Here is a 14,748-nt window from a genome sequence, read left to right on the forward strand (position 1 = left end):
CAGCTCCAGTACACCGTCTGACCGTCGTGTCGTGCTTCGCGGCACCGGTGCTCGTGCTCCACGCGCTGCAACTGGAACAAACAAACCATGTGGGAGCGGGACTGCCGGACTGCCGAGTGGCCGAGTGGGGACGTACCCGACAGCGACGACGCGCGAGAGGTATATCCCCCCACCCCTTCTGCCCACCTCTCCTTCAGATCGTCGCTCGCTCGTTCTCGCTCCACTCCAAGTCCCAGCGATCCAGCCCACCCGGAGGCCGGAGCATCGAACCTGCGCCAGCACCGGCACCGCACGCACGCCGCGGCAACCGCCTAGCCTCTCGTGCGTGCGTGCGCGCGCGCGCAGAGCACAGCAAGCAACCCGATGGCGCTCCTGGTGCTGCGCGGCTGCGCCGCGCCAGCCGTCCACGCGGCCCCGGCGGGGTCCCGGCTGCTCCCGCCGCCGCCGCCGCGGCGGCGGCGGCCCGTGGCCGTCGCCTCGGCGGCCTCCTCCGCGCCGTCCGGCGAGGTGGCGTCGTCGTCCCAGGACGTCCGCGGCTACGGGATCGTGGGCGGGCCCAACGGCAACGCCGTCGCTCCCGCTCCCGCCACCAAGTCCACCGTCGTCGAGACCACCGTCGAGAGGGTACGCTTGCTCCCCATCTATCTGCTCCATCGCCTTCTGCTCGCCTCCAGGGTCTTCTACCGGTCTGACGCCACCGCCGCAGGCGATCTTCGATTTCCGGTTCCTGGCACTCCTCGCCGTCGCCGGGTCACTCGCCGGCTCCATCCTGTGCTTCCTCAATGTAAGCGATCTTGGATTTCGTCCCATCCATGGCTGCTCCGGTTCTAACCTAACACACAGTACTGGTCTTGGACGATGCCCGCAGTCATGTAAGATAGCAAATTCAAATTGGCATTCTCTCCTAGTAGCGAGTGTTATTCTGGCTGGAATCTGAAAATAGTTTACGTGGCCGTGCGCGATGGACAGAGCTTTCCTGCAAACTGACATGACTAGTTGAACTGTGTTACCATGCCAGTCTTTTGGCCACAAGTTTTAGAACCACTTTTGCATCTGTTCGAATTTTAAATGTGACACACACAAGCAATCATGCATACTTATTGCCTATTGTTAGGCGCCAATACTTTCCTACTGTCACTCCAAACCAAGGTTCATGGATCTGGTAATCTGACGTCTACTCGTGATCAGGGATGTGTCTTCATCAAAGAGGCATACCAGGTTTATTGGTCGAGCTGTGTTAAGGGGATTCATACGGGGCAGATGGTCCTCAAAGTCGTAGAGGCCATCGGTGAGATGTTCTTCTAGCTAATCTGTTCTGTCAATTAGCATCGTCAACAATGTTATTTGCTACGATAATTCATATCTGTCCGTGCCATCTCGCTAAACTGTTGTTTTGTGGTACACTTGTGCACAATCTTCTGCAGATGTGTATCTTGCTGGAACAGTCATGTTGATATTTGGGATGGGTCTTTACGGTCTCTTCATCAGCAACGCGTCCGCAGATGTTCCTTCTGAATCCGACCGTGCGCTGAGTGGATCGTCGATGTTCGGGATGTTCGCTTTGAAGGTAACTGTCGGAATTTCGAATATCAAACATTTTGCAAGTTCTGTTGGTACCTTTTGTAGTATTTATCAAGCAATATTCAGCACTCTTCTGTTTGCTTACATTGGACTTGCACTCATGTGTCATGTCTTCGTTGCTTCTTCTGAAAAATCAGATTAAATCCATTTTTACTCAACTGCTCATTTCATTCAACAGTTTGTACACTACTTACTGCCAAGTGAATTACTCGTTCATACTACTCTACTACCACTGAAAATTTTAGACTACTTATAGTCCCAAATAATTTATAAGTTTTGCTGATAGCTTGGTATCATTTATCAGTATCCTATGCTTTCGTTGGACACACACATGCAGAACCATATCTCGAATGCCATTCCATTGCTTATTATGCATACTCTTCAGTCTACTGCTGAATTCAGACTAACTCCACTACTAGTGAAACATTCAGACGACCAGCTAGTGAAACAAAACATAGCAACTGTAGATTAACGCATAGTGATTCCTACTCCTGGTTTGAGAACTGCCCTCATCATTTCTACTGTTTCTTCAAACTTGGTAAACAGTAATAAGGCACATGTACGGAAAAATTCCTTTAGCAATACGATAAATCTTTTGTTTATGCAGGAGCGCCCGAAGTGGATGAAGATCACCTCCCTTGACGAGCTCAAGACAAAAGTGGGGCATGTCATCGTGATGATTCTGCTTGTGAAGATGTTCGAGAGGAGCAAGATGGTGACAATAGCCACGGGGCTAGACCTCCTCAGCTACTCGATTTGCATCTTCTTGTCGTCAGCTTCTCTGTACATACTGCATATGCTCCACAAGGGCGACCCTGAGGACTGAGGAGAGTGCAATGCCGAGTTTGTAACTCTTTTAGCATTGTAAAATGACCAGATCAATCAGATTTCTTTAGCTATTGAAGGAACTAGAATAGTTTTGTGTATAATAATTATTGATCTCCCAACCTCTGATTGCTGCAGTTAAAACAAAAGAGGTACTAGTCACTTTGGGTCAGCTGCCATGTGCCCCCTGGACCCACATGTCAGTGAGCAAGGGTGTCACCTGACATGCCCTTTCCAAGGCTCTGGTTCTGAACTCAGACTACCAAAGAAATTAGGTTCTGTTACTCTATGGTCTGTATACTATGGTTTTATTTCGGAGTGATTGAGGAAACTTCCATTTTTTTTTCTCTTGTTTGAATGGATTAGAAGATTTCTTGTTTTCAATTGTGAGAGAGCAAGAGACCTGCTGACGCCTACATGAAAGTTAGCCTATTGCTTTGGTGTCGTATAACTGACGGTACTGATGTATTCAAGAAAAAAAATATATAACTGATGGTGCTCAATACTGGATTTTTAAGGTACACATGTTGTAAGTTCCCTATCTGATACAGACGTTGTTCGAGGTAGTGACTTCTTAGAGCCTATTGCTTCTACCACAAGCCTTGTCAGCATTACTATAAGTCTATAAACAAAGGCGAAATACTAACGCCTGATAATGGGCCACCTTTTTTTCAGTCTTCTCCTTTTTTCAAAATAAAGTTTGTGAGCAATAGCTACCACAAGGTGATGTGTTGGTCTAGCTATAGTAATTTGGTGCGCGCCCATTGACCGCGCCTCCATAAATTTTTTGAGCTAGTACTACTATATGCTAAGCACTAATGTTGGTGTCTTAGACTATGCTAAGATTTGTGCTTAAGTGTGCTTAGTATCTAAGCTAAGAAGATTCAAGTATTTATGGCCTCCTAAGTCCTAATAACACCTGATTTTTTATATGTATCTTAAGTTATGGTTAATTTATACTGGAATTATAATTAGTTATTCATTAGTTGCAATTAACTCCGGTGTTTGTACTTTTTTTTAAAATGGCAACAATGTTTTAGAGCCTCACATAGCACATGGTGCTCTCTTTAACTACCTCCGTCCCAAGGGCTGCAGCCTGGACTGCAGGTAGGGTTTGGAGAAGAGGTGGCATAGTTGATTAATCGATCCGGCAACCCCGCTGAGGCTGAGCAGGTTGGATCGATCTGGTGTCATCATTCATCGATCGATCCAGCCGCCCCGCCAAGCAGCTTGGAAGGATCTACGGTGTCCTCTCCGGGTCCGAGACAGCCCGCCAGCGCCAGGTACACACAACAGACTCGTGGTTCTAAATTCAGTTTCGGAATCCGACTTCTCTTCGATTGCAACCTGTGGTTATAAATTCAGTTTCGGAATCCGACTTCTCTTCGATTGCAACCTGTGATGCTGCTGTCTGCGCTGTATAAATTATTCTAAAAAGGCTTGTTTTGCATCCGTAGATAGATCCAGATACACAAAGGGAGGGGAGGCGTCGACCCGCAACCAAAACAGGAACTTTAGATCTAACGCACTACGATTTGGAGGAAAGAGATGCCTAAGCGTCGGGTGGAGGGCTATCAGAACCAGCGCCGCAATGGAGACTTGGCCTGCAAAAGATCACGCCCAGCAAGACGGTGGAAGCACCTCTATCTAGTTTTGGATGACTGGGAGAAGGGATACAGCATCCACAAGATTGACCTTGCTAGTTTTGACTCCGACGACAACCAGGACTCCTCCAGGGTTGCTGTTGCAGGGCACCTCCTCGAGCCTCCTCTACTACGGTTAGAGTCACCAAGGGACGTGGACATGTTGTTCGCCACCATGGGAAACAAGATCTTCATTGTTACTGATGCACGTTATGGACAGACCCCTGCCCTCATCTATGACACCGAGACAGCGGCACTGGCACTTGGCCCTGCCATTCCTGCTCATCTGCAATGTGGCTTCGGTACTGTTGTTGCTGCCCATGGAATGTTCTACGCATTTTCACCTCCAGCTTGTAAAGAACAACACTCCTCTGATGATGACGAACAACACTCCTTTGATGTGATGTCATGCGCACTGACTGGCTCACGCGGTCCAGCTGAGGTGGGCTGGTTCTGGAGGAGTCTCCCGGCATTGCCGCCGCTGTTCAGCGTCCACGAGACCATTACATCATATGCTGTGCACTCAGATGGACACACCATCTACATGACCACAGCCTACAGAGATCGTCCAGGTCTCCAGAAGAGCACCTACTCCTTCAACACCAAGTATTCTGTGTGGAGGTGGCATTCCTGGGCTCTACCTTTCAGAGATGAAGGTTACTTTGACAGCGAGCTAGATGCATGGGTTGGTCTTCGCTGGGATGGGTATATTTGTTGCTGCCAACTTCCCTCTGACACCGGCAGCGAAACTCCAATAGAGCTCGGCACAGTGGAATTGGATTGGCAACTGGTGGAGGACAAATTGTTTCGCAGGGAAACTGAGAAGCACTTGGTGGCCTCTCTCACCTACATGGGTAGAAGCAAATTTTGCCTCATCCGCAGTGCCATGTGCGAGGAAGCCAAAGCTAAGTACCTCTTGGGTGATGATGATAGCTGTGTGCTCCATCTGACTATGTTTGGCCTCAAATACAATAATAAGGGAGAGCTGCGTTTCACGAATCACAAGACCTCAGTCTCCTACCGAGTAGCTAGGCATACAAATTTCTTTTCTCCTATAGCATTCTGGTTGTAGAAGTTTTTTTTTTAAGTTCTCAGAATTCACAATTCAGTTATCACCCACGAAAAGTTTTCTATGTTACTGTGGTTCTCAGCCCGCTGATATATATAAGTGTATCCAGGACCTCAGTCAGGTTTTGAAATTCAATGCGTTACTTGATATGTTAGTTATCATTCTGGAAATGAAGGGATATGCCTATAATCCTGTCTCAAAAATTAAGAGTCATGCTGTTGTGCTCTTTACAAAATTATCATGCATGTTTCCATAGAAGTAAAAAATTGATTTCATGATTATAACTAAAATTACTTCTATCCACATAAAAGATTTAATATAGTTAGAATGCACTTCAATAACAAAGGGAAAGGGGATATTTAAACACCAGAGGATTCCGGTGAGCCAAATTGAATCTTCCACTCGCTATCAGGCTACTGCGTAGGGCAAAAATAACCGAAAACCGAATCGAATGAACCGTAGCTGTTCGGTTCTCAGTTTTTAGGAACTAAAATTTGATCGTTAGTTTGGTTCCTGGACTTCGGTTAACCGAAAGAACCAAAGAAACCGAATAAACATAGGAAGGCCCAAGTAAGGAACACACAACCCAGCCCAATACCAATTGGAGCTATATATTGCTCCTCGTTCAGAACCCTAGAGAAGCCCCCACTCTCTACCCGACCCGCCCCCCTCCCCAGCCGCAAGGAGAGGCACTCCAGCCGACGCCCCTAGCTCTTCTACTCCTTCGACTGTCGCCCCTGTTCCTTCCGACCGTCCCAATGGCGCCTAGCTGCAGCAACACGATGCCCTGCCCCCGCTCTTCCCCACCCCGGTGGCCGGTGCTGTGGCCTGTGGCGCCTAGAGCCCTCGAGCCAACCCTACCCGCTGATGCACACCTCTGCTTCTCAGCGGACCGGCGGCATTCATGAGATTTGCAGTTGTTTAGTCTCAGGTTGATTATTATATGTTGAGTAATATGCATTGTGGGCCCTTGAACTTGTCTTGGGGTGCCACTTAGGTCCACAAACTCTCTAATCGTAATACTGGCACCCTAATGTTGTTTAAGTATGCCACTTAGGTCCATAACTTATCGGAACAAGGTTTTGGCCGACGTGGCGTGGACAGCGTGGCACCCTAATGTAGTTTTTCTTACCTCGACAAAATGAAACATCAGAACACCTGCCAAATTGCGCTCTCAAGTAACAATGCTAAAAAGCGTATAAGATGCAGAGGCTGTTTAATTGGGTTTTCTAGTTAGTTTTAGATAGATGAGGGATATATTTATGAGTACCTCAGTTCTCATTTATGTAATATCTTTTTGTCGGCAAATAAGACTGACTTGTAAATTAGCAAGCTGAATAATCTTGCAACCTACAGACACGATGAGCGGGTTAACCGATGATGATTTACTCGATCTTGGAAATTAAAAGGTCAACTTGTGAGCAGCGGTGAGGGCTGGTGTCTGATACTCTGATCCACACGATGCAGACACAGACACCACCCTTGCCCTTGGTTTCTTAGTCAGCTCAGCATAGATGTCAAGGACTTACTTCATGAACCGTGCGCTGACCTCACAGTGGATGACCACACTGGTAATTGGTAAACAAATGCCATTTCTAACTGAAGCAGTCAGGAACATGGTGGTATGTTCTTCCTATCCAACAATTGCTCGAGTGAAATCAGTCGTCTTGTTAGTTTCCCTTGAAATGGCAAACCATGCAGAATACGTGAAATTGGCCGTCTTGTTAGTGAAGCCATTGAAATGGGGATGGCAAAAGAATTATAGCTCCCAATTGGTGTTGAAAGGTCTGCTGTTGATGTTAGCAACAAGGAAAATGGTAAAACATGCAGACTACAGGAGGCTTTCAGATTACTCTGAACTACTCGCCACCTCTGAATTGTTTCTTGTGTAACTGCCTAGCCTCCTAACATACGTGGTTGCATGAAAGAAAAGGAAAAGGGTAAAGTTCACTTTAGGACCTCCAACTATCACACAAGTATGGATTTAACCTCCAACTTTAAAACCGGATAACATTGGCCCTCCAACTCTCGAAAAAGTTCACTTTAGGACCCTGGCCGGTTTCCCTGGCGGTTTTGCATGGCACTGCAGCAGTGCTGACGTCAGCGATGACGTCAGCACTTCTTTTTAATTTGCAAAATTGATATCTTTTTATTCGGAGCTTCAAATATAGCAAATAATATATCAATTTTGATCGTCTCGACGAGCTCTTTGCAATGGTGTACTCCGTTTTGTTGTTTGAGATAATTTTATTTCATGAAAAAATAACTATTTCTACAAAACAAGTTAGAATAACAGAACTCGTGGAATTTGTTAGATAAATAATATTTTTATTATTATGTAACACGAAATGTTGTCTTTTTAGGTTCATTTGACCATAGAATATATAAGTTTGACCATTTTTGAAATGCAATAATTCAAAACTTGTTTTGTAGAAATATTTCTGCTTCGTGTCCGCCCGGTCCGCAAATATTTCTGCAATAATTCAAAATATTTCTGCAATAATTCAACAAGGGCGCCGTGTCCGTCCGGTTCTGGCTGCACGACACGAGCTTCTGCTTCGTGTGCTGCCACCTCGCGTCGGGCGGACGCGAGGGCGACGAGGCGCACCGCAACGCCGACGCCACGAAGATCCTCGCCCGGACGACCTTCCCGCGGGGGCACGCGCTCAACTTACCGATGCCACACATGATTCTAGACCACGAGTAAGCCACTCACTATTGCTGCTACCTGCTCCCTCAATTCAATCTAGCTATCCACTGCCACTTCATGCGGTCATACTCATGCCATGCCAGTCAGGAAACAGATACGTACAGGTCGGCCGAATGATCGTCCAGTTCCTGTGTGCTGCAATAGTAGCCGTAGGAAAGGAAAAAGGACAAGTGTACACGAATCGTATACTGTATTGGATTTGGGTACAAGATAAATATAATACTACTACTACCACTAGCTACTTAATTTCACCACAAAAACAGAAAAAAACTACACTAGGAGAAGTAAACATATCGTTTGATCGTGTCATATGTTGACAGTTAGTTAACCGCAGCTAGGAAAGGTTAATTCAAAAAATATCTAAGCGATCGTGGCAGGTCTGATTGACCGTCCAACTCCCTGTTTTATATACTGACTACGTTGGTGTTGTACATATACAAATATACAAAGTATATAAAATACTTGCATACGTCAGCTTAATTGCATAACTTGTTTTGTAGAAATATTTATTTTTTCATGAAATAAAATTATCTCAAACAACAAAACGGAGCACACCATTGCAAAGAGCTCGTCGAGACGATCAAAATTGATATATTATTTGCTATATTTGGAGCTCCGAATAAAAAGATATCAATTTTGCAAATTAAAAAGGAGTGTTGATGTCATCGCTGACGTCAGCACTGCTACAGCCATGCAAAACCGCCTGGGAAACCGGCCAGGGTCCTAAAGTGAACTTTTTCGAGAGTTGGAGGGCTAATGTTATCCGATTTTGAAGTTGGAGGTTGAAATCCATACTTCTACGATAGTTGGAGGTCCTAAAGTGAACTTTACCCAAAGAAAAACGTCTATTTCACCCCCTCCCAAACTATGGGGGTGGACTACTTCACCCCAACTATGAAACGGTCTATTCTATCCCTGAACTTTCCAAAACCGGTCAAATGACCTCTCAGACGATTTTGAAAGGTGATTGCTACAGTAACAACGGTTGCTACAGTGGTTTTTCCTTTCTTTTTTATTTCGGCTGAATCTTTGAAAAAACTATAGAAAAATCATAAAATGAAAAATTCAATTTTGTTGGACTCCACATGAGTAGATCTACGCAGTGACATATAATATGGTATGCTTTATTACAAAGTTTTTGCTGTAGATTTTGATCTATTTTTTTCCGTAATTAATCGGAATAATTCATAACTGCAGTTTCTATGTTCGAATTGTGGTGAAATTTTTATGCTGGCCTAATTATTGTATGCTTGAACTGTAGTAAAAATTTCATACTCATTGAATCATGTATAACTTAGTTATAGATTTATTTAGGTGTAGACCTACTCATGTGGAGTCCAACAAAATTGGATTTTCTATTTTATGATTTTTCTGTGATTTACTATGATTTTTCAAAGATGTAGCCGAAATAAATAAAAAGAAAAGACAAAGGCACAATTACTGTAGCAACCACTGTTTGAAACCGCTTGGAACAGGTAATTTGACCGGTTTTGGAAAGTTCAGGGGATAGAATAGACCGTTTCATAGGTGAGGGGTAGGTTTGAAGTAGACTTTTTCCAAAGAAAAACATCTGCCTTTACATTGCAACCTTTGCTGCAAGCATTCAGTTTGTGAGTCTGAATCTGAACTGAAACAAACAGGCTTTCATTTAGCTACAAGTGAAACGTGGTCTTCTGCTTCTGCAGCAAATGGGCCATGGCTAGTTGGGTACAGGCTTGGCTGCATAGCAAAGCTTGGAAGCTATCGGTGGGCTGGATGTTGCTTGAGCAGTTGAGCACGTGCAGGTGCAGAGCCACGAGCGACTCGGTGAGCGTGGTCCAGGCGTCCAGCAGCCAGAGGATTGAGATAGAAGGGAGGACCAGTGGCTAGTGGGCAGTGGCGGTTGGGCTGATGCTGATCGGGCGGTGCGCTGCGCTGGGGCTGGCCGTGTCCCTGCTCGTGCCTTCTGCCTTTGTGATGATGATGAAGTGAAGAATCCAAGGCCCAGAGATCTGTTTCCTAAGCAGAAGCACGTAGGTTCCACTCCTACCCAGTGCCTGTTTAGTTTACAAAATTTTTTTTTAAGATTCTTCGTCACATCGAATCTTTAGATGCATGTATGAAGTATTAAATATAGATAAAAAATAAAACTAATTACACAGTTTATACGAAATTCACGAGACAAATCTTTTAAGCCTAATTAGATCATGATTGGACACTAATTGCCAAATAACAACGAAAATACTACAGTACCATTTCCCAAAAAAATTCACGAACTAAACAAGACCCTAACGCATCAACTGTCGACTAAATATGCTCGACAGTCTATCGAGGGAGATACCCACGATGGTAGATTGATCGGAGGGATGCGCGAGATCAAGAACAAAAAGGCAACGGAGACACATGAGTTAGACAGGTTCGGGCCATCAACACAACGTAATACCCTACTCCTGTGGTCTTTTGGTTTGTATTGTCTATCATATGATATTGCGTGTCTTTGGAGGGGGTCCCTGCCCGTCTTATATAGTCTAGGGGGCAGGGTTACAAGTCGGTTAGATCTGGGAGATAATCAAAAAGTAATAACATATTACAGGAATCATGTGATCATACGTATTCTAACAGATCTCGTAGTATCTTCAGGATATCTTTCCGATGTCTTGCGAGACGCGCCGAGTGGCGCCATACTCCGTAAGGCTTCGTCTCGTGGGCTGGATCACCTCTGGTGGCGCAGCCCATGTGGCCTGTCGTGGGGATCCGGGTTGTACCACAGAAGGCCAATGAATAGCGATCCTAAACCGTTGCCAAGTTGGGTTTGGGTCCGGTCCATCCCGTTCGTTTCGCTGCAGCTTCTACCAAACACGTGCACTCGTTTTCTTGGGAGAAGGTCTATCAGACCTGGAATAACACACACAACACAGAACACACATATTAGTATATATCTAGTAAATATTTGGAGTACAATTTGTTGGATCCCAAGATTCTTAGTACTGAAAACTGAAACTCTAATGGGTTTTTTCTTTTCTTTTTGAAATGCAGTATAGGTATAGCACTGAATTTTGGCCAGCCAGCTGTAGTGAATGAAATAGTGCAGCCAAACACATAGGTACTGAGTGCTAGGATGGCCACTTGTGAGTGAGCTGCGCACGTCCATTCGACCCACGTGCCAACATTAGACACTGACAGTAACGCAATAACCTGTTCAAGACTTCAAGTGGTTGCGAAAAATAATAATAATGTGAAAGTGAAACCGAGCCGAAGTGGAAGAGACTGGGGAGACAGCACAGCCACAGAATCAATCACAAAACCATTTTCATAAATAAAATAACCTAAAAGGGCTCTTCTATATAGAGAAAAATAAGAATTTTGATTTAAAAAAAGAGGGAGATCAACTGGGCAGGCGGCGACGGCGACGGCGACGTGTGGGTGGTGGCGGCTGGTCCCAAGCTCGGGGCGGGCGCGACGCGCGAGCACCGCACCGATGCCGATGCTCCTCCGTCCCCCCTCCAGCCCTCCTCACCCCAACCCAACTACTACCTCCCCTCCCCGCCCTCCTTTGGTCCTCCCCATCCGCTCCGCTCGCAGCCCGCGCTCCCCGCCCCTCCCCTTGCCCCGCGATGTCGTCGCCACCGCCGCCCGACGACGACGACGGGGCGCAGGACGTGGGCGCCGACGCGGACGGCGGCGATGGGAGGTCGCTGGGCTACGGCGAGGCGGAGTACTGGGACGCGCGGTACGTGGAGGAGGGCGGCGCGCCGTACGACTGGTACCAGCGCTACGACGCGCTCCGCCCCTTCGTCCGCCGCTTCGCGCAGCCGGCGTCCCGGATCCTCATGGTCGGCTGCGGCTCCGCGCGTACGCAACCACCCCCCCCCCCCCCCCCCCCCCCCCCCCCCCCCCCCCCCGAACTGCTCCCTTCTTCTAGTAACTCTACCCGTCATACTATCAGCACCGGTAATAGCGGACAAGCGGAGTTACCGTTGCGGCGTTGCTTCGCTTTCTTCTAATTCCTCGATGTTCCCAAAAGTAGAAAGCTCAAGTCAATTTGCTCCTTCTCCTTCTTCTTTGCTCATAATAGTAAGTAGCTGGGAATGGATGCATTTGCACCAGTAGGCGGTAGTAGAATAGAACAGAAGCCAAGCCGCTGTTTGGATTTAGCCACACGATAGTTTCTGCAAAAGTGTGTTCGTGCCTAGGTGGTGATTTGGTTGCGCTTATTTTTGTATCTTTGCTTAGTTACGTATCATCATGGCAACGGGACAGGGTCTTTCTCGCGCTGTCGCGCTACTCCTTTTCTGCCAAGTCATTCTCTTGGTCAGTCCACGTGTTAGGCATAGTGCTTCATCTGTTGTTTACTCTGAATAGAATCCTGCTGCTGCTGTGGGTTGCTCTACGGACTACGGCTAGGCCACTTGTGAAGTGAAGCAGTACTGAAATGGCATGCTCTTGTTATTGATGTTACTCGTCTTCAAGCAGCTGCAGTGTTTCTTTGTTTTTCCTTATGTTGAACGTAGAGTCACACATCTCTGGAACCAGCACTTGGCTGTATGATTTATTTTCCTCCGTTGAGTGAAAAATAACAGAGCTGTATAATCGATTGTCTCAATCAACTCTGATCAGGCTAGTTATGCAGTACAAGTTTGTTTTTGTCCTTGCCAGGCAAACCTCCATTGTTCATAATCTTTGGAGGTGTTTCTTCTTTTCCTTAATCACATTGTCCGTCCTAATCTACTAATCCAATTCCCTTTCTCTGGCTCTGCCGTCTGTAGTCATGTCGGAGGATATGGTCAATGACGGCTATGTGGAGATAGTGAACATTGACATCTCTTCGGTTGTGATTGAGATGATGAGAAAGAAATACTTCAATGTTCCGCAGCTGCAATGTATCCTTGACTATTTATCATTTCCCTTTGTTCGGAGCTGCAATCGACCTTCCATTGATACCCTTATGACCTGCAGACTTGCGCATGGATGTTAGAGATATGGGTATGTTTCCTGACGAGTCGTTTGATTGTGCAATTGATAAAGGTATGCATTCCTGCTATGATGTTCTGTTTGTGGCCATTACTGACACGCATTTGTAATTTCACTTAACTTTGTTATTAAATTCTTAGGTACTCTGGACTCGTTGATGGTAAGTAGGTATCATAAGTCACCGTGTCCTTTTGCTTATTTCTGGACTTCTTCAACAATGCCGTCTTGCTGCTTTCATAGTGTGGTGTGGATGCTCCTCTCAGTGCAGCTCAGATGATTCTGGAAGTGGACAGGTTTTTTAGTGTCTTGCTGCCTCTCTGAAGTATCACTATGCAGTGTCATCTGCGCCAAGATATCTCGTAAATTTCAACAGCCCTGCAGCCTTATCAGTTATTTACTTTTTATTGCAGGCTTCTTAAACCAGGAGGAGTCTTCATTTTGGTAAACACTGTGTACATTTGCTCTGAAAGTAGTGCTGCTGAGGACGATTTGGGCCTCAGTTCTAGACTATTTCTCCATTTCTCTTCTTAGTCATGGGCCTATGGCCTTAGTCACTACACAGCCCATCAACAGTAATTAAAATGTTGAAACCCTGATATATATTTTGATCCATTTTCGTGTCTGGACTTGTAGATAACATATGGTGATCCATCGGTACGAGTGCCTCATTTGAATCAATCAGCATGCGTCTGGGAAATTGTACTTTACATTCTACGTACGTATAAAACTTCAGTTTGAGTTTTTATCCCTTGCTTTGGAGACATATATGTTGTCTAACTGACAGTAAATTTTGTATATCGTGGTATGTTTCTTTTTCCTTTTGTATTGTGGTACAACCGTACAATGCTTAGGAGAAGGCTTCAACCCTTTGTTTTCATGTATAATGCAATTGAAGTGAGAACTAAGTTGATCTTTCTTGTTTTCTCATGAACATTGCCTGTTCCGTTACATAAAGTTACTAATATGTGTAATTCATTTCATTTAATTCTGGAGTACTGCAAGTGTTCTACTAATAGAAGAACATTGCCTATTTTCTTTCTTTATTTATTTTATCTATGAAGATGCTTTGGACCAAAGTAGTAGATTGAGATTCCTGTATCAGCCATACACCTTTGTTCCCCCATGTAATGACATCTTTTAGTAGAATTAGTGGTCCATACTACCCCACATAGTGGTACAGAAAGAGGATAAATAATGGTATGATAAAATGAAAACAGATAGCTGTGTAAATCCCTGCTGAGTAAAAAAAATGAACACCGTTATGCTCGCTTCATCATTGCTGTTTTAATGTATTGCAGCAAGACCTGGATTCACTGAAGAGATAAGGAGGCGTGTATTGGATCCTGTTCCACTGACTGAGAGGGGTAGACTCCCTGATGGATTTGTTCCAGAGGATCCTGACTCCCATTATGTCTATGTCTGCAAAAAGATGCAAGGATTAACAGGGACAGGTTCCCCAACTGTAAACCACATAGAGAGTCAAGGGGAAGAATGAACTGTAGGCTGATTCACCCCACAAGATTTGTGGATTGTTATGATTTATATACAAGATCAGATGACGCGATGTTGCCACCATTGTTATGGCCATCCAAATCTAGAAGCGTGCCATTGCCTGCATGTATATTTAACTGATCTTGTAAGCCAATGTATTGTGCAACAGGTGTCTTATTTTGCATTCTTTTCTATATCATCTTGGAAAGCACGACGGAATTGTTTGACACTCCAGTCCCAAATAATCTGTCGTTTTTTTGTTTCCGTGCCTCAAGTTTGACATGATTTGTAGAAAATGCGTGCAACATTTGAATCTTTAAATATTTTAAAAAAAAATTAGATTCAAAGATCTTTCCAATGATATTAATTATATACCATAAATATTAATATTTTTTTAATATATATTTTGTCAAAGTTATTTCTCGGGAAGCGAAAACGTCAGATATTTTGGGACGGAGGGAATACACTGGAGGAGAATA

General features: G+C 45.2%; 2 protein-coding genes and 1 pseudogene across 4 annotated transcripts; all 3 read left to right on the top strand.

The window, feature by feature from the left end:
- Positions 1-226: 226 nt before the first annotated feature.
- On the top strand, positions 227-2,747 carry LOC136550512 (uncharacterized). 3 transcript variants are annotated; one of them, XM_066542109.1, is made up of 5 exons: positions 227-624; positions 707-784; positions 1,189-1,288; positions 1,425-1,567; positions 2,189-2,747. In XM_066542109.1, the coding sequence occupies exons 1-5, from the start codon at positions 364-366 to the stop codon at positions 2,405-2,407; spliced, it is 801 nt and encodes a 266-aa protein (XP_066398206.1). In that variant the 5' UTR covers positions 227-363; the 3' UTR covers positions 2,408-2,747. The 3 variants fall into 3 exon arrangements, with proteins under 3 accessions (XP_066398206.1, XP_066398209.1, XP_066398208.1); XM_066542112.1 differs by lacking the exon at positions 707-784; XM_066542111.1 differs by lacking the exon at positions 1,189-1,288 and having other exon boundaries at positions 227-784.
- Positions 2,748-2,888: 141 nt separating this feature from the next.
- On the top strand, positions 2,889-5,321 carry LOC136550511 (uncharacterized). The gene is made up of 2 exons (XM_066542108.1): positions 2,889-3,689; positions 3,864-5,321. Exon 2 carries the CDS (start codon positions 3,955-3,957, stop codon positions 5,119-5,121), a length of 1,167 nt encoding a protein of 388 aa, XP_066398205.1. The 5' UTR covers positions 2,889-3,689; positions 3,864-3,954; the 3' UTR covers positions 5,122-5,321.
- A 5,949-nt stretch (positions 5,322-11,270) lies between these two features.
- Positions 11,271-14,453, top strand: LOC136550514 (uncharacterized; annotated as a pseudogene).
- Positions 14,454-14,748: the final 295 nt, after the last annotated feature.

Source organism: Miscanthus floridulus, chromosome 4 (genome assembly GCF_019320115.1).
Source record: "Miscanthus floridulus cultivar M001 chromosome 4, ASM1932011v1, whole genome shotgun sequence".
Taxonomy (NCBI): Eukaryota; Viridiplantae; Streptophyta; class Magnoliopsida; order Poales; family Poaceae; genus Miscanthus; species Miscanthus floridulus.